The sequence below is a fragment of the Pieris brassicae genome, chromosome 5, assembly GCF_905147105.1.
Source record: "Pieris brassicae chromosome 5, ilPieBrab1.1, whole genome shotgun sequence".
Classification (NCBI taxonomy): Eukaryota; Metazoa; Arthropoda; class Insecta; order Lepidoptera; family Pieridae; genus Pieris; species Pieris brassicae.
The window spans coordinates 4,363,102-4,383,491 of record NC_059669.1 but is presented as its reverse complement, the minus strand read 5'-3'; the positions used below and the strand labels follow the sequence as shown (position 1 = coordinate 4,383,491).

Genomic DNA, 20,390 nt, shown 5'->3' with positions numbered 1-20,390 from the left:
AAATTTACTGTATTTTGTTTGTCAACAAAAACATTACAATTTACTTTGAATAACATTTTTTTTTAAATTTTGATGATAATCAAGCAACAAATAACTAAGATAGCATATTTTAAACTTTACGTTTAATAAATAAATTAACTTATTAATAAGGGCAAAAAGATTGCAATTTGCCCATAGGCTATCAAAAAAAATTACCTCTTTTATAGATGGAAAATTGCTTTCATGGGTATTATAAAAAGAAGTCTTATAAACCGATTTGCCATTACAAAACTTAAATACCTTTCAGTATATAATTGAATATTAATAGATGATTTAAAAAACCCTTGGGTGCTAGATAAAAGGTTAAATATTTCAGATCCTTATTATTAGTTTATATGATTAATTATACGTAAAGTATAATATATCTTAGTTAATTATTTCTCAGGAATATCGAAGTATCCTAATTATAAAATCGGTTAAGTAGGTATTAAGTTTGGCTACAATATTTTCAAAATAAAATAAATGTCTAGTCATGCAACACAACTTGCCGCAGTAGGTGCGTAATACAGTAACGTTTTTTCGTGGTACTACGATATTTCTGTATCAATATCACCAGCACTAGTTGAACCGGTATCATTCACAGCATAACATTAGTCACTACTCACTAGTAATTTCTCGACCTGTTAAGTGTGTAAACGTTGAAATGTCTTGCTGTAAGTAAAATTTAATAATATATTACTTGAAGCTAGGTAAGGGCAACATTCATTGGTTATTCTAATACATTTAAAAAAAATACTATGACTACGATGGCTATACAAATTATTACGAGGCAGTAATTAGTTGGTGATAATAATATATAATATTTAGCGTTGACGTTGTATTTGATAAAAGCTTATCTTGAATCTCTATAAGACGTTGAATTATAGAGTGTATATTGATGTATGTGATAAAACTACAAATATTCATGTTCGAACATACACATTTAAAATAAAAACATATTACTGCTCATGCTTCCAAATTGATAGTGGAACTCACTTCACGACTCTCCACATGATATGGAATTAATAAAAACCAATGAGTGACTATTAAATATACGGTTTTGTAGTATTTTTGCTGTTTGTAAAGTTCGTACTGTTTTGTTATACAATATGTGTCTAGCTCCAATTTCTAACTAATCATTTAGAGGCAATTACGACCGTTAATTTGTTCTATTTCAATTCTATTCCAACCAAATTAAGCATAAATTTATACATACTCTTAGTTCTAGAGTATAGTTCCTATAAGGTTTTTATATTATCAGGAATACCTGCCGAGTAAGAGAATTATAAATATTATGTTTATATTTCTCTGATTATATTTTTTTTATAATTTCTATTAAAAATGAACACTAATAATACACAGTAATTGCTACGACTCGTAGGTTTTTATTTGAAGCGAATTTTAATTCTTGTCTGTACATAATATTACAAATCATATTATTTTTCACTAATATCATAATAATTTAAAAACTTCTTAAGTTTACATAGCAAAATAACAATATTAAATAATCCTCTTTATATAAAATTCGTATCAACAAGCTTCAAAGGGTTAAGAAATAACAAAATAAAACCCTTCAATTAGTTGACACAGTTTTCGAAGAGGTTCTTGTAAAATAAAAATAAAATAACCACCTCAAAAGCTATCACAACTCCCATCAAAAGTATAAAGGAAACCTTTATAAGTTATTATATTAAAAAGACTTAAAAGATATATGATTTTTAAAGGGTTTTTACAAACTAGATTTTATGTTTGATGTGCGTATTGCAATATACTTAAATTGTTTTGAATATTGTAATACTTTAGTATCAGTCTAACCAAGTTCATGGATGTTATTATATTTTTATTTCACCAATAAAAATACCAAAAATATATTTTACTATAATATATTTTAATATATAATTTACTATACACATCTCTCTCTGCATTTTCTACCGCATTTACCGTGGACATCGTTCAGAGTTATTCGGATTAATACCTACATCTGAGTTTTATCATCGGACGTCAGGGCAGCACCCATATCTATCCGATGTTCGTCGTTCTACAACTGGGCGTTATTTGAGGCAGTTTTTGCTTTTCTTGACGGTCCTTCAAGAAAAGAGGGTACCAAATTACGGGTACTGTGATAAATAAAAAAATTAAACGTTTGTAAAATAATTGCTTCTGTGAAATGATTAATAAAACAGGAAATACTATTTTACTTAATCGGCTACAATAAAAAATCTAAGTACCACCAAAAAAAAACAAAAACATTTTTCATTCAAAATGTTTTTCTTTTTTATTCCATATTTGAATTGCTAGTTATGTTTTAGATACATAGACAACAACTTTTATCTACAAAGCATCAATACATTCAATTGTAAACCAAACTCGTCCTTCCAAAGAACCATAAACTACACAACGAAAAATGCGCGTATGTAATACAGCAATTTGACAGTAACAAACATAGTTAGCGGCATTCATATGATAAACAAACAATAGCCGACTGATGAGATTACGTAGAACAAAGGAGTAATTTATATGCAGGCATTACCTGACGCGATTACCGAATTGCGAGGGACGCTCCCTCTATGTCGCTCATTGTGTAATTTTAGCCCTTATTTGATACCCTTCAAACTTTTTACCACTGTATGTTATAACAAATCTGTAATAGCTATTTAATTTTAATACACTTTTATGTTATTAACGCTAAGAGCAGCAAGACTGATATTCATACTCAAGACTTATAAATATATAAATTCATTTTTCAAAAATTCAAAGTCAATTATTTATATAGGTAACACAATGTACACTTATGAACATCAAAAAAAAATGTATATGAAATGCTTCTAAATTTACATTTAAAGACAGTTCTCAAATCAAGGGCGTAGAACGGAAGAGAAGAATTATTTATCAACTTTCCGCCACTCTCTTTAAGTTTTTGTTTTACATAAGGTTATGTAATGAGCTGCAACCATTACACCATGTTCCACATGACATATTAAGTAATTGATAATAATAAAATGAAGTAAAAACAAAGATTTGTCTTCTATCAGCAGGAGGCATGGTGAAATAGGAGCACGCACTTACATTCTCGTGGGAACAACACGCACATTTGAAATGAAACGTTTAGTTCCTACACTTAAATTAAATAAACATCTATAAACATTTTCGTATAGGACCTTTCATATTATTTGTCTTAATATAGACATAGTAAGATTTATTAAATTATTGTTTTCCGCCGAGGGGACTGTGATTGAGTGGCGGATTCATTTATTTCGGTTGAGCTCCGTATCAGGTTACCCACAGAGTCAGAAATAATTTTTCACAGGTTTTTGTGAAATGTTACTTAAAAATAGAATAGAATCTAGGAATGTAGATAATTTCGATTAAATATGATTTCAGATAATTATTCATTTCATTTTTGAAGGAATTTTAATTAATCTTGTTTTCGCGAAATTCGTTTCCTTTTTTCGATATTTATGTAGCCCAAATTTTTAGTAGCTACATACCAACATATGGAACATTTTGTTCTGATACCGCATAGAGACTGTCCGCTTTTCCGAAAAAAAAACTTAAGAAGTAAAGAAAACTTACTAACTTTTTAAATATTCAGTATTTTTTGTTGTAAATAAGAATATATTAACAACTATAACATAGTACTTGCAGAATTCGTTTTATTCAATTCACTTCAAAAAATTTGATTCTAACGCTTTAAAATAGTTTTTTTATGATTTTCCGTGTAATTAAATAAAAAAATTCTCTCCCTAAAAATTCTCCTTAAAATCCATAAATTAGTTTCTTTAGAGCATAAAATATACATTTTTTTAAACTAGATTGTTCCAGAACTCTTTGAGGTTTGCTCTTAGCGACATATTTTGCAAATCATTTTTATTTAAAATACATAAATATCGATATCTCAATTAATAACGTCAGTGTGTTATAAACAACAACAATTTCATCACTTATATCAAATTGTTATATTTCAACATGATACAGCAGATTCTAACCATGACGAATGTTACGTCCAAACATTTATAAATTATATTCGCGTTTATCTCAATAATATTTGTTTACCACTCAAGCAAAAAATGTTCTGAAATGTTCCGTACAAATTCTGAAAATTATATTTTAATGTTATTATTAGGACATATATAGTGCAAACCTATAATAAATTGGCAAATAAAGTATCTATTCTAGCATATTCGATACACTTGTTTCTATTTTTACAGGCAAAGGTCCCGGCTACGCGTCACCATTAGACGCATTTCACAATGGCCCTAGAGAGGAGCTATTATACGTGATCTGTGTACAACCCGACAAAACGAAGCAGGACTATGTTGCTACGGTCGACGTAAATCCTAAATCCTCTACTTATAGTCAGGTAAAACACACAGAAATTCTTGTTTATGAGAACACTTTATTGTTTTAAAGCTGTAGACTAATTTAAATGCTTAAGTGTAATTTAGCCTACACCTGCTGTTAAGTTTCACTAAGTACTTCAAATTTGCCTTATTTTAATTATTGTTCTTTTTTTTAATCTGTTTCTGCTAAGACTCAAAACAAGATCGGTATATACTGTCATAACTAGACTCCGTTATCTAATGCTCAGTTTGGGGGCAAGCTAAAATAGTGATGTTGCTTCCTATAAAATAGTCGAGAGTCCTTTTTCTTGTCTTTATTTATTTTAGGTTTCTTTGACATAAATCATTTCATTTGTCATAATCATTAATTTTACCTATACAATATGTGCAGTGAGAAAATTCTAAGCTGCAGTCTGTGTTATACGTATGTTTCATTTTTAAAATGGATTTTTACAAGCATGCGACTACGTTTGGCTTCATATAATTTAGATAAAATATTGTTAATTTATTATTAGAGATACTTATAATTATAATAATAACAATGAAATCTTTCATTTCTTATCTTAATATATATAAATCTCCTGTCACGATGTTTGTCCGCGATGGACTCCTAAACTACTTACCCGTTTTTAAATTAAATTGGCATACCGTGAGCAGTCTGGTCCAACTTAAGAGATAGGATAGCTTAGATCTTTAATTATAGTCGCAATTTTTTTTGCAAATTATTTGTCTATAATTAATTGACAGTCACAATTATCTGTTAACTCCAAAAGATTCTTACAGATGTCGATACTTTTCGACTGGATTGAGTAAGTAATCAATAGATGGCACTGCTATGGTAAACCGACAAACGTGTCATATAAGCTACAATTCAATATCATGATTACTACGTGTTGTTGAGTCTAAAGTATAAATTAAATTTATTTTGTAGTAAACGAAATACCGTGAAATTCAATTATTTTTACTTTTTTAATTTTTGGTGTTAGCATAGCCAACCACGTGTTACTTAGACCGAAGTGTTAATCAAATTCAAATTGTAGTGACGATAATACAGTGAAATTATTCTTTCGTGTAACGGTATTAAGGCTAACTAAAACCACATTAAGGAGAAATGAAGTTCGCGGGGGCAGCTAGTTTATTTAATTAATCACTATAGCTGCAGGGCTCTGTTAAGTGTGAATCAGATCTTTTGATATGTTAGTGAGAATTATCGAAACTGCCCCATCACTTTGCCCCCAAACTGAGCGTAGATAACGGGGCTTAGTCATAACACGTTACTATGTCAGATTTGTATACTATAAAATGATACCTAATATACTTCTTGAATATGATAAATTTAAACTAAATTGTTATTTTATTACTTACTCTTTGTCATCTATTACGTTTAGGATCGATAATGTGGACATTGAATCCTCCTATTGAATTCATTACAAAATTTGTAAAGTGAAATGGGTATAATAATCCTTTGTGGCTTAGTGACGCACTTCTCCGTAAACCAATAATGAACAATCATTATCAAAAGATTAATAAAACAAAACAATTAATATAATACCGCTCCAGCTTATGAAATTGTACAAATGTCTGCTTACTTTTTACAATTCACATGTATAGTAAATAGTAGCTTTACCCTTGTTTGTTCCGATCTGCGTCGGACACAATGATACTTTCCCGAGTTGAATCCTAAAGTCCAGGATTACCGGAGCGTTATTGTCTAGTTGCTGTGTCGTTTCTAGAAAATAGCATTTTATTTGTATCAACTGCTAATTTTGTAAGACAAGTGTAAAATTTAACATGGACGTATCTCTAATTAAATATTTTAATTTTATGAATAAACAATAAGGACTCACCGCGGCCATATTAATTTTACTATTGCGTTTAGTACTTTCGAGGTTTACTTTAATATTTTAAACAACGAATGTCCTTTTTGTGAATAATAATTTATATACAGGTCACCCCTGCTTTCGGCAGACCATCAATCTAACACGGGACCTTCTGGTATGGTGCTCTATTGTGCCACGTACCACAATGATGGCGGTTACCCTTTTTTTTAATTATATTTCTGGTCAATAATTAATATATTAAATTAAAATCCTATAAACGTTTAAAGTAAATGTATTCACTTTCACGCAAATTCAACATTAATTTCTCAAAGCTTTTACTTCATCTGTCAACAGGATTTTGACACTAGACTTCAGAATTTCACAGATCAGAGTGTGTTCGTGATTATTATTATCGCTTGCACACATCAATAAAGTCTAACTTTATTTACACTATATTGTGTTTCAACAAATCGGAATTCGTAAAGAGTTGGATAAATAAAACTACGAATAGTAAAATCCGATAACCATGAAAGTTCGAGTCGGTGGGTGAGTTTTCATTGAACGGCGAATTGTTCGCTGCAAATATTGGTTCATTCTATCGACGTTTGGACAGGGGTTTTAGTAGTAACATGCAATCTCAGTCTTACAGCAAATATATCGATTGCAAAAAATACGTGCTCTCTCGCCTCGCAGTTCGTATTTATATGAAATTCAATACTATTGCAGTTTAGAAATAGCGTATCGAATTGAATGTGTAAGTGTATTGAAACTGCTTAGTGAATTTCTTTAGGTTAGAACCATATAGTTCTTTACCTTTATAAATATATAGGGTTTTAGGATGTTATAATTTTACTTGATTTTAAAGATTTTCTTCGATATTATTTTAATCACAATTATTATTATTATTATTATTAGTCTTCAGTTTTTAGCATCTACCAAAACCTTGACCTTGGGAAGGTCTTAACAATCCAACGATTTTGAAACTCTGTATTACCTATATTCAAAATTCTGAATACGATCTTCATCCAAATAAAAACATCACGGTTTATTGCTTAGTCGGTTAAACTTTGGTTGGTTATAATAACGGTTATAGATATAATACAGCGACCAGCTTGCACTGTTTGCTCGTCCTAGAATTTATACAGAAATAACGAACATTATAAATCATAAATTCAAATAAAATAAAATAAATCAATGGCGCTACAACCTCTTTTAGGTCTTGTCATCAGGTTTCTGTATCTGTTTCATGATCATTTGTTAATTTAACTTACAAGTGTTCCTGACGCACGCCGCGCGACTTTTTGGGTCTAAGGCAAGCGGGTTTCCTCATTTGTACAATGCAGTTGTAAACGGATAAAAAAATATTTGTTATAATCAGACCATTTTTGACAAATGATGTCTTCTGTAGGTCATACACAGGACCTATACTGGGGCAGTAGGTAACGAACTGCACCATAGTGGGTGGAATGTGTGCTCCAGCTGCTACGATAGACCAGAACTGAAGAGGGACCTACTCGTCTGTCCAAGTCTCCATTCATGTAATGTCTATATTTTTGATGTTGGTACAAATCCCAGGAAACCAGAATTACATAAGGTAACTAGTTGAATGTTAATAAGCTTTAATGCAGAATAACAAACTCGAAACACTAATATAAACTTGTGCTAATAAAAGATAAAATTTTTTTCAAATAAAACCAAGCGTAAACGTAAATAAAGCAAAGGAAACAATGTTATTTAGATAATTACTAAACAACAAATAAAATTTGCATTTTATCTCGACAAACAAAAAGCAATTAAATTTCTGGCGAAGCGATTTGGCTATTTTTATTCATACAGAATTTTATTAAAAGTTCTTTATAAACTACCACCTAGGTGCAAGTAAAATACATATTAAAAACTATATGTCTATAACTTATTCATATTAATACCAGTATGACATAACAATATTAAATCTTACCTTAGACAGTTCATTTGTAACTTAGATTTATAATTTTTAAAGCACCACACTGCGAAAGGTTATTTTTTTATATATGATACTATAAAAGCTTTTCAGTAATACGTCCCGAATTCGAATATTCTGCTATATTTTCATTGACGTTTCAAATATATTATGGTTGCATTGTTCTGACAGCTTCAGTATGATATGGCAGCTGGTTGAAACGTCTGTCATTGCATTTATAGAATTTATCGATGTAAACCTGTAATATTTATAAAAAATTTGAGCGCACAACCGAAACTTCTTCAAATAAAATTGCTATTCATAAATTTGTTTTAGCAATTATTTTCTGATATAGCGCTAGCGGTAGGTCAGCCGCGACTGGCTTGGTATTTCCAGTTTTGATGGGATTGTTACTTATTTAAGCGACGCTTTTTCTCTGTGATTCAATTATAATTGAGCTACCTTATAAGATTAAAATAATCGCAATTTCGCCTGAAGAATAAATTTATATGTAAATCAGAGATTTCCAGTACCGTGCAATATTTAACAAATAGGAAAGTAGTGCAAAGTCGAGACGAGTCTATAAAATTCGCTGTCGAAGTACTTAAAAATTTGATTACTTAACGTGGAACTCGCTAAATCTTGTTTGCATTTATAAAACTTTTAAATTTGAATTTTTATGTTACTTTTTAAATAAACATTATGTTTAATGCACCAGTTGGTGTAGCGTGTAGCAAGCGGTTCAAACAACTTATTTTTACGCTGGAGTCTATAAGTATTCTATTGTTTATGAAAGTTCGCAACCGATCGGACAGTGAAATTATATATACAAAACTGGTAGAAACGAACACATTATGAAGAAAAATTCAATCAGGGTAAATTACATAAACACTTTCTAAGTTTTATTTTAATTAGACCACGCTATTTTAATAAAAGAATTGATTGCGAGAGATAAAAAACATTATTTAAAACTTTGTATATACAAAATATATTTGAAATAAGGTTATTGAATAATGTATTAATAACTATGTAAATAATAAACGTCAAATACATCTTATCGTAAAAACATATTTATTTTTCTGTCGAGCATCAAGGTTAATCAAACAAACTTTTGTTCAAATACTGGGTTCACATTTATTCAAGTTAAATAGAAAAAAATCTATGTTATGAGATTTATACTGAAATAATTGTATGGGTGGGGTTTTGTTTGGGGTTTTACATATTAAATAAAATACATAAAAGTTTCACAGTTAAAGTCAAAAAACATTATTCATATAGATAACACACTGTACACTTATGAACGTCAAAAAAAGAAATATACATTAAATGCTTCTAAATTTACATTTACTGCCACTTCTCGAATCAAGGGCGTAGAACGAAAGAGAAGAAATGACAATAAAGTCTCCGCCACTCTTTTTAATCGGCAAGTTTTTTTGTTTTACACAACGTTTGTAAGGAGCTGTAACCATTACACCATGTTCCACATGACATCTTAAGTAATAAATAATTATAAAATAAATTAAAAACAAAGATTTGTCTCATATTGTCAAAGGTCTTCTATCAGCTGCAGGCTTGGTGAAATAGGAGCACGCAGTTACATTCTCGTAGGAACAACACGGAAATACATAGTTGAAATAACTAACATCACCGAATACACGAATTCAAGTACGACTAGTCACCACAAGTAGCACCAGTGTACGAGAATGACGCATGGCCAGCCGTCGGCCCCCTAGCCATATTTTAGGGAGAGAGACAACCCGACGCATGGACGCAGCCATAGTATTAACTCTCTCACATACATATTAAAACTTATTATGTTATTTAAAAACTCGCTAAACAAGACAACTGACATATAAGTAACACTGAGACATATGAACATTATCATAGATTCTAATTTTGGCGATTAGAACTTTTGTTCTAGGATTTAGAAAGTTCAAAAACTGACCACCTCCATGGCTGTTAAGAAAAATTGTGGATTATTATATTCAACTTTATATTACCCGAATCACGTCATGCTCCTACATTTTATCGTAAATTCAAAATACTATTCAATTTAAAATAATTGTTGGTTCGTTTTTTTACATATGAACTCGATGAGACCTAAAATAAACTACTTGCTAATAAAAACAAATATATTAAGAAAAACACTTTTTGAACGGATTAAAGCTATGTATTATTATTAAAATTTATAATTATTTACATAATTCTAAATTTTAAATTTTTTACCGACGTTTCGCGTGCTTTTCAGCGTGCGTGGTCACGGTGACAATAGACCAAGTAAATATATTAACCAATTCATTAATAAAACAGTCCAAAACTACTTAGTTTTTATGAATAATATCTGTAATCTATTTTAGAATATGCTACGCCATCGCTGACCTTTACCATATCAATCATTTTAAGTTAAGTTTTAGTTAATTGGTATTCCCAATTAAGTCATTCATCAAGTTGGTAACGTCGATAATTATTCCATAGAACATAGTTCACCAGTGAAATTACACCTCCATCTTGAATCCGTCCACAAACTTGCAACATTTCGGTTGATGTCAAACTCATTAGCATGGGGTTTCACCTAATTTTCAGATAATTACAGTTCAATATTAAAAGTTAACAATTTATACAAGTATCAAGAAACTGTCCACACATCTCTTTAGATCAATTCTTTAAGGATTTTGTGTCTATTAAAATGTTCATTTATCAGGTATGTAGGTTTCGTGTCTTTGTTGGTAACGATGGACTTGCGCAATTACCATTATTTGCGTCAAACACAAATATACAGTATAATGATATTCAAAACAATATTACTAATAAGATATTGATTAATTAAAAAATGAATCAAATTTTAAAAGTTTGGTCCCTGTGTTAGTTAATGGTGACATTTCCCCGCTGTATTGCGATACTTATTCGTTGAGATACTACTATCATAAATTACTACTACTAAAACAAACACATATGTTTAACTCCGTAAAACGTTATTTAAAATTGAACTAATAACGAATTTGTTATTTACTTTTTAATGTGAATCTTAAAACTGCCCGTTAACTTGTATCATTTCGCTTGATGTCTGACATTAGCATTAAATATGACCCAATTTTTGGGAAACGTTAAACGTAAATCATTTTATAATTGGTTTTTGAATAAAATGTTGTATTTACATAAGTATGGTGCGGCTCCTAATAATCACCTTATGGAACAAAACACAACAGAGTTTCTAGCCTGATCTCGTCAGTTCCAGGCCCTTAATTTGAGTACTAGAAGTAAAGTATATTTAGGATACTTAATATTTTTATAAATGTTAATAAGTGTACATTATATTATCTAGCAATATTGATTTCTAACATATCTAGATATCTTTACTTCGGCGTACTGCATAGTCTTAAAAAATACATAATTAACAGCTGTTAGATTTATAGAGTGTTTACGAATAATGATTGACATTCTTCATTACTCCATATTTTTCTTAATTTACTTCAGTCTAAATGATGTAGATCGTTTTCTGTAGATTTATAAAGGCATAACTAAATTAAAGTACTATCGTAAATGAAAACCGGTTTCAACATTAACAACAGATTAGAAATAACATTTAAAAATGATGTTCCAAATCGCAGGCTAACAGCAATTCCCAACAGCCTGTCTGTCGGATCTTATCCGTTCAATATCTTTTTCATGGAGAGTTTATGCCGAAAATCTCATTACCAGGTAATCGATGGTTCAGAAATGAGGTCGTTCAACTGCAGTTTCCCACACTCGGTACACTGCCTGGCGAGTGGAGAGGTCATGATTTCCACCATGGGCGACGCAAAGGAAAATGGAAAAGGAGATTTTGTGCTGATTGATTCGAAGACTTTGAAAATTACAGGCAATTAAGGATATTTAATTAATAGACCGTACACTTAATTATATTATGGTATGCATGACCAGCTACGTACGAACCCGGGCATGAGGTACGTGCTAATATGACTTTCAACGAGTTTTATTTAGGCACGAATGTTTTTGACCCACTATTTCGATTTCAATTTCTACAAAAATAATCAAGTTAATGATTTACTCTATTAAAGCATGATATCCTTATAGTAAATAAGTAGTCTTGATGTTTGTTTATTATAAAAAATATGATTTGGTGTTTGTTGTTGTAAATACGCCAAGCATAAATACAAATCAACGATATATGTTTATATATCGTTTAATTTTGTTTAATTTTGTTTATTATTTTAGGTTCTTGGGTAAAAGGAGAGAAGAAAGCCAAATTTGGTTACGATTTTTGGTATCAACCGTACCACGACGTTATGATCACAACTGAATGGGGTTCACCGAAACATTTTAAAACGTATGACACTTTCACCATACCCGCAATAGTTTCATATTCATTCTAAATTTATAATAATGAACTTATTTATTTTTGTTCACGTGCCCTATTGACATTTTAAGTTATTTTTCACGACGATTTGGATATTCTTAATTAAATTTACTGTATCACAACATATTGAAATATGAACCAATACGACCAAACTGTGTTTTAAGTTTGAAAATGTATCACGTTTTTTTTTGCTTTTCTTTTCAGAGGTTTCCACCCCTCGGATGTATCCAATCCAGAACTGTATGGAACCAGTCTCAATTTTTACCGCTGGTCGACGCACGAGTTAATTCAAGTTATAGATTTAGGGATGGAAGGGTCTGCACCCCTTGAGACCAGATTCCTACATAATCCCAAAGCCGCTGAGGGATTTGTTGGGTGTGCAGTACAGGGAAACGTATACAGGTAGGAATCAATGGTTATTGAAACCGAATTGGAACGGAACTATAATTGGGTTTAGGAATTGATATTTTCTATATATCTTGTATTTAAAAGGAAGAGTTTTAACAGCGTAAAATATGAGAATAATGTTGTAATTTTGTAAAGTCCCTGCAAGTACATAAACTATAGAGTTGTAAACTCTGTAAGTTTAAAAGTTTTAAGCGGCCAATTATACATTTATTTGCATCTATACTATTTGTCATTCCGATTGTTAACTGCATATAAGAACTTTCTATGAAGAATTTTATCAGATTCGATCAGAAAGAAACGTTTGTCACATCTCTTTTTCTAATCTTATAATTTATGTTAAAAAAAGTGTTTTAATATGCTCGTAATTAGTGAACATTTCTAATCATCTTTCTAATATACCATATTTTGAATATCATTTATTTGTCTACTGTAGCAAAACTATTTTTAGATTTTACAAAAACAGCAATGGAACATGGAATACCGATAAAGTCATCGATATTCCAATCGATATTCCAGCTAAAACTGTGTTACAAGATGGAGTTGAAACTGAAATTAATGGTAACAGTTTTATAATTTACGAGTATAAGCGCTATTTTCTCGTGTGTTTTATCGTGAGATTTTCATTTTTCAAGCTCTGGTAGGCGACATATTGTTGTCATTGGACGATAAGTACCTCTACTTATCATGTTGGCTGCACGGGGATGTGAGACAGTACGATATATCAGATACGAAAAATCCAAAGCTCGTTGGACAAATTTTCCTTGGCGGGCAAATAGCGAACAACGACCTAAAAGTAATCGATGACAAGAAATTGGAGGTGATAATATTCTCCTTTTCTAACGAATTAGTACTTCATGACTTCACACAATTACCTTTTCGCTGTATCATTCCTTTCATTCCGCCCTTTGTTCGTTAAATTACTCTCAACGGTTTTGCGCAATCCAATATTTTGTTTCAATGTTTTTACGATTATTTGCTTTGTTCGAGCGATTAACTTAGTATTTCGTTTGGTTATTAATCTCCTCTTTTGTGTTCAAATAAAATAAATGAATGAAGTTTTATTCGCTTTTTAAATGTAGATTTGTTTTCGAAATACTAGTTCTAACTTATTTATTATCGACAGAGACTTTCCGTTTCTTCCGTTATAGGAAGTGAAAATGCAAAAGTATATTAAGTTCAATGGTGCAGTTCTATATAATTAATTTTTAGATATAAATTACGATACAATTAAATAGATTTACTCAACATGATATATGTACATAATATGATGATATAGTGTAGTGCTTAAATATTAACAATTTTAAACCTTTCCTTACCTAGGAAAGTTTAAAATTCTACTCTTTATTTGTAACATAGCAGAAAAAATATATATAATGTAAGTTCAATAACACAGTTTGCACAATTATAATGAAAATGTTAATTCAGTATTGTATTAAACGACCTAAAAATCATCTATTAATATATACCTTATTTAAATATTTATTTGCATCAGGATCCACCAAAGCTTGTAACTGTAAAAGGAAAAAGGCTTTATGGCAGTCCACAGATGATACAACTATCTCTAGATGGAAAAAGGCTGTATGCATCCACCTCTCTGTATTCACCCTGGGATAAGCAATTTTATCCTCAAATGATCAAAGAGGTAAGTTTTAATTATATCTACGGTAATCCTTTTAACACACGGTACTCTATTCATAAATGGCCTTTGCTTACGTCTGTATTTGAATAAAAACTTTCTATAATTTGATATTTATCAAATCTAGTTCAACTACAATGAAACATTTATCATTGATAATTTTTTTGACCAATTCCATAGATATATACAAGAGAATATAATTTCTTGATTTACAATTCACAGTAAGTTAATAATAGTTATTTGAATTATATTATTATAGTAAAGCATTAAAATGTTTACCATACAACCCATTGGGAGTTTAAAGCGCTTTCAGTACTTCTCAGTCGTGAACTAAACGGACGTAAATACCAGTATACATCGTTCTTTAGATACATAATCATAATTCACCACTGGAGATTGTGTACAGCAGCAGTGTTACCTCGTGGCTTCAGAGTGTGACCCTTATCTCTGAAGTCGGAGGTTCGATCACCTGCATGATCTGCGAGTGAATAAATATCAAGGATTATTTATTTCCCATTGGAATATTATTACAATACACACACACGTAGTAAATGTTTTTAAAAATCCGAATGTATTTAAGAGATGTCTAAAATAAACTGTTCTACAATATTGCTATCCAGCAACGTAATATGTAGAAAGAACATTAGTTTGGTGAAATGTGGAATTCCGACATTTTATTAAACATTAGGCAGCTCCACAACCAAAGGTCCAAGACAAAGTATTTTATTTGTAATATACCGGCACTTTAGACCCAGGCGGCCTGTTATGCGGATTCCTTATATTTAATATAAAGCTAACTCTGCTTTTATGTGCTTTCCTTTGTATTATATAAAATATATTCCAAATTTGAATTCCACGTATATTTCCCACTGTGAATATTCTTTATTTAAATTTCGTTCCACTTAAGAAAATAATAAATATAAAACACCGTAATAAATAAATTAAAGCAAAAATTATAAACAACGAGAAGATGAGCTAAAAATAAACAATCGTGAAGTAAGCGAAATAATCTTAAACGTATAAATATTATTGTCATAAAGTTATATAATTTCGTAAACTATTTTTTGTTTTATCAATAGGTCACGTAAACATACCAAACATGTTAATTATGTCATGTTTATTTTATGGTATTGTAGTGAGCTAAGTCACAAAAACACAATAACATTACATTAATCGATAATGTGTACAGCGAGTATAGGTATGTAGTTCGTAGTGATATTTGGTGAGACTAGAAACTAGAAAAAGTACCATCAGTACTAAAGTACTTTCTTAGCGTAGACTGGGCATACATTTGACTTAAAATGTTCTTATGTTGAACTCGCATTTGACCGCAGTGAATTTGGTACATACGTTGGTATGTTTTATTACGACATGTTCAACTATAATCAAAATATAATATATTAAATAAAATGAAGCCAGTATTAGGAAACCCTTTATTGGTGGTAGTTTTTGAGTTTATCAAAATTTAATGTAACTTGTGAAACACTTATGTTTACTTCCACTGTCATACATTTTAGATGGAATATTTTGTTAAATATGCAGTAGATTTAGTACTATGTATGATGTAGTAAACTTTGAACTAAAAAATGTTTCTGCTTTGAACAGAATTTGCCTTCGCTGCTCCTAAGATGAAATTCCTAATCCCAATATTTTTCCAGGGTGGATGGATTTTAAAAATAGATGTGGACACCGAAAACGGAGGACTGAAGCTAGATGAAGATTTTCTTGTGCATTTTGGTGATGAACCTAATGGCCCGGTTTTACCTCACGAAATTAGGTAGTCTTTTACATTGAACAATATTACTTGTTAAATAATTTAAGTGTTAAGTTTTTTTAATTGGAATCAGATTGATGTATATTATTTCGTATATATTATATTTTTATTTATGTAAATATATATTATTTTCACATAAATCCATAAGCCACAGTGATAATTACAATGATGGCATGAATAGAGAAAAATAATTTACGATTATTTTCATAGATTAAAAAGCAACTTATTAGATGACATTCATCTTCTTTTTCAGGTACCCTGGAGGGGACTGCACTTCAGATATTTGGTTAGCTAAAGAATAGTGTGCCAAAGCTCATATTTTTTATAAAATAAGAATTTAAAATTAAGCTTTCAATTTCCGTTTGCACTTATAATTATTGTTAGTTCTATGGAAAATTTGATAACTAGAAACCGATGCTAAAGATGCTGCTTTGCGTGTTATTAGAGACTTAGTTCTAAGTATGACTATGTCAAAAACTTAGCACTAAGACACGAGTCTTCGGTGCAAACGGAGTATACGCTATAAATATTAATTAACACTCGCTTGCAATGTTATTTTAAGCTTTTACCAAAATACTGTTAAACGACCGTGCGTAATCCAATATTAGAATGTTTTGTACAAAGTTGTAAAAGCGAAATACATGTGTAATAATATGAGTTGATTTATTTTCGTATTTCCTGTCCAACGATCCCGAATGTAACATTTATTTTCATATGTTAAACTTTGTAATTTCACGTCAGATTTGGGCCTACAAATACAATATAAGCGGTTGTTTTCGCAATGTTAAGTTGTGCTAAATCCTTCTTTTTATACACGACAAGGGTTAACCTAAAATTAAATGTAAAAAACTTTCTATATATATATAAGGTTATTACATATGGAGCTGGAGTTTTGAATGGGAGAAACAAAAAGTTGATTAAAAAATATATTTAATTAATCAAAGTATCTCTATCTTATAGGTAATTCATTGATCCCTATACTAAAAAAAACAATCGAACGGGACTGTAACGTAACCGCGGAGTGCGGTGGTACGGTAGTACGGCGGTCTTAGACATTCCAACTGAAGCTCCTCTAATTTGGTAGCTGTTGTGCAGTGTGTGGTCTAGCGGTGTCGTGAAGCAGCAGTGGCCAAGAGCGCGGAAGAGGTGATATTTGAGGTTAAAGTGGCCAGTACGACAAAGCGTCAATTTCAATGTAATGACATAATATCTCTATTATACTGACAGCACTTGCTATATATGGTTTTTTATAACCAGTTATGCGGTTTCGCCCGCGATAATTCTGTCATAGCGTGATGTCATAGCGCAGCATACTCGTAGTCTTCCTCGACGACGAAGAGACGATTTTTCAAGTAGTTTTAGACTAAATGAGGAATGTCGTATACCTGTTAAGATATATATTAAGTTAAAAAACGCTTTTTTACCGGACTGAAGCTATGTATTATTATAAATTTATAATTATTTTAAATAATTTTAAATTTCAATCCAGTAGTAGTGTTTTCTTTAAATGTGTAAAAGCTATGTTAACAAAAGACAATACTAAGTTAAAAATAGCTTGTTATCAGTAAATCCTATTTAAGCTTGATAAGATAGGGATAAGAGATTGCTTTTAGGATAATGAAAAATTAAAAGGGGTCGAATACTTTTAAATTGCTTTGCGATGCCCCTCTTAGTTGGAAAAATTAAATATTCACGCACTTGGAAATTCTTGACATTCGAAAAAAAACACTGAGCCCAAATGCTTCTTAATCCTTTTAAGTGTTTAATAATAATGAAACATAAGTTATCTTAAACCAATTTTTGTACTACACAGCCGCTCTCGGTTCTTGGTGTAATTGTGATAATTTAAAATTCAAATATTTTTATTTTAAAAAATCCATCCATCCAGTTCCATCTGGATGGTGATGGGCCACGCAATCTTTTGTCTTTTGTGCACACCACGTTCAGTTTCTCCAAGGTCTCATCACCTCTGCGCTTTGTCTGACTGAAGTATTTATTTTTTTATCGTTGAGAAATTCGTTAGCCTATCTTGTTACGAGTGACTTATGGTGGAGGGTTATTTGGGACTCACTACGATGTATACCCACTTCTAGCAATCGTGAAAGACAGGACAACATAACAGCGAAGCCTTATCGGCATCTCGCCACGCATCAACCGTTGATGACAAAGCTGTGAACGGCCATTTTGATCTGGCATCGACCTTGGCACAGAAAGGACCCCACTCACATCGTCCTATTCGTTCTGGTTTATAGAACTGCGGGTGGTCGGGCACAATGTTTGCAAGAATACGTTAGAATTTTGAAAGCATGGACCCCTGATCCCCTCCTAACTTCTGTGTGCCCAAGAGTATTTACAAAATATCTTGAAAATTCGAAATAGGATATTATAGATCATTATAGAGATAAATATAAGGGAGTGAACTTTTAAAATATAAGTATTTTAATTTTACGTATCTAATTTATATAATGATTCCGAAGAGTAACGTATCCATGGCAGGAAAGCCAAATGATTTATTAATTTACTGATTAAATAAAAATTAATTTATAAGTAACTATGTAGGGATTCTAACTTTTACCTAACTTATTATTATACCAGTCACAAATCAAGGGTATATACCGGGCGAGATGCACAGGCAAACTTCGCTACTCTTTTTAATGATCTTTATAAATCCAATATAATGAGATAAGTAGGTAACTTCAGATAAAGTCTAATATTAGTGTTTATAAGTATTACAATAATCTTAATAATACCAAATTAGCAGTTATACAATATTTAGTTGATTCAATTAAACATTTACGCTTGTTACGATGATTAACAGTCGTTACTAATCAACTGCTAATTGTCAAGAGCTTATAACTAATTGATAATTAATATGCTATATCTACAGTTGACTCGGCTGGCGGCAGTAACTCGTAAATGCATACGTATAATATACTGTCTTTGCAAAACAATATTTCGCCTTCAAATTTCCGAAGATATTACGAGTGTATTTTAAATTAAATTAAACAAACATTGCGGTATAACTGTATCAAATTTAATAATTTCACGTGAATTGATAAACACGGTGAAATGTGGCTATTGAAACACACTTTACAGATATAATGTGTCATAACAAGCCAACAAATAAATATAAATCAGTGGCGCAACAACCTAGTTAGTTCTGGGCCTCAGATGTCTGTAATGTTTTATGAACCTTAGTCAATGTAGTAGGCAAGTAACTGATCAGCCTCCTGTGCCTGACACAGGCTGTCAACTTTTTGGGCTTAAAGCACGATTTCCTCACGATGATTTCCTCACGATGATTTCCTACCCGTTCAACCGAATGTAATGCGCACAAAGAAAGAAAATCCATGCATGGCCGGGAATCGAACCTACAATCTCAGACTTAAGAGTCGTTAATTAAATTTATTGGTGCAATGCCAGGGATTGAACCTACGATCTCAGAGGTAAGAGTCGTTAGTTAAAATGCTTTTTATAATTTGTTGCATGCGAAGATATGGTACGCGTGTACATTTAATATGATTTTTGTCTTTGTATTTAAAAATCTTGTAGTTTTAACTTTATTATAATTGTTGAAAGTAGCTTTTTTTTAAAGCTATCCTTTTATTATAGATACCTAAACGTACGTTGAAACCAAATAACTCTAGAATATATATTCAAGTATAGTATGTTATCCACGAGTACACGTTACGAGTAATTTGAATCGAGAGAAATATTAGAATTTGGGACAATGCGGGCTTGGCTTTCGCTATAATGGTTATGAAGGAGTTAAATACGGTTAAACATGTGTGCGGTTACGTAATTTTCCCGACAGTGTAATAATCGTTTAGTAGTACGTGAATTTTGGTTAAGGGTAAACGAATGCGTATGGACGAACCAAATTGTAAATTAATTTTGTTGGCGTCGGTTAGAATTTTTTTACAAGAAGTAAAACATCACATCTGTTTTATAATACAGCGCGCTGATCTTGTTTAGCACTTTGGCATTTGTAGATGAAGCCAAAAAAATATTTGAGATAATGTGAAATATGGGTTATTAAAAAAAAGTGTTTTCTTAATGTGTAAAAGCTAACAAAGGACAAAAGACAATACTATGAAA

General features: G+C 31.0%; 1 protein-coding gene across 1 annotated transcript; it reads left to right on the top strand.

Moving 5' to 3' along the window:
• Positions 1 to 585: 585 nt before the first annotated feature.
• Positions 586 to 16,949, top strand: LOC123710091 (methanethiol oxidase). Its single transcript, XM_045661787.1, has 11 exons — positions 586 to 692; positions 4,227 to 4,378; positions 7,587 to 7,772; positions 11,817 to 11,976; positions 12,333 to 12,444; positions 12,679 to 12,876; positions 13,331 to 13,440; positions 13,515 to 13,699; positions 14,375 to 14,524; positions 16,177 to 16,295; positions 16,546 to 16,949. Exons 1-11 carry the CDS (start codon positions 683 to 685, stop codon positions 16,592 to 16,594), a joined length of 1,431 nt encoding a protein of 476 aa, XP_045517743.1. The 5' UTR covers positions 586 to 682; the 3' UTR covers positions 16,595 to 16,949.
• Positions 16,950 to 20,390: the final 3,441 nt, after the last annotated feature.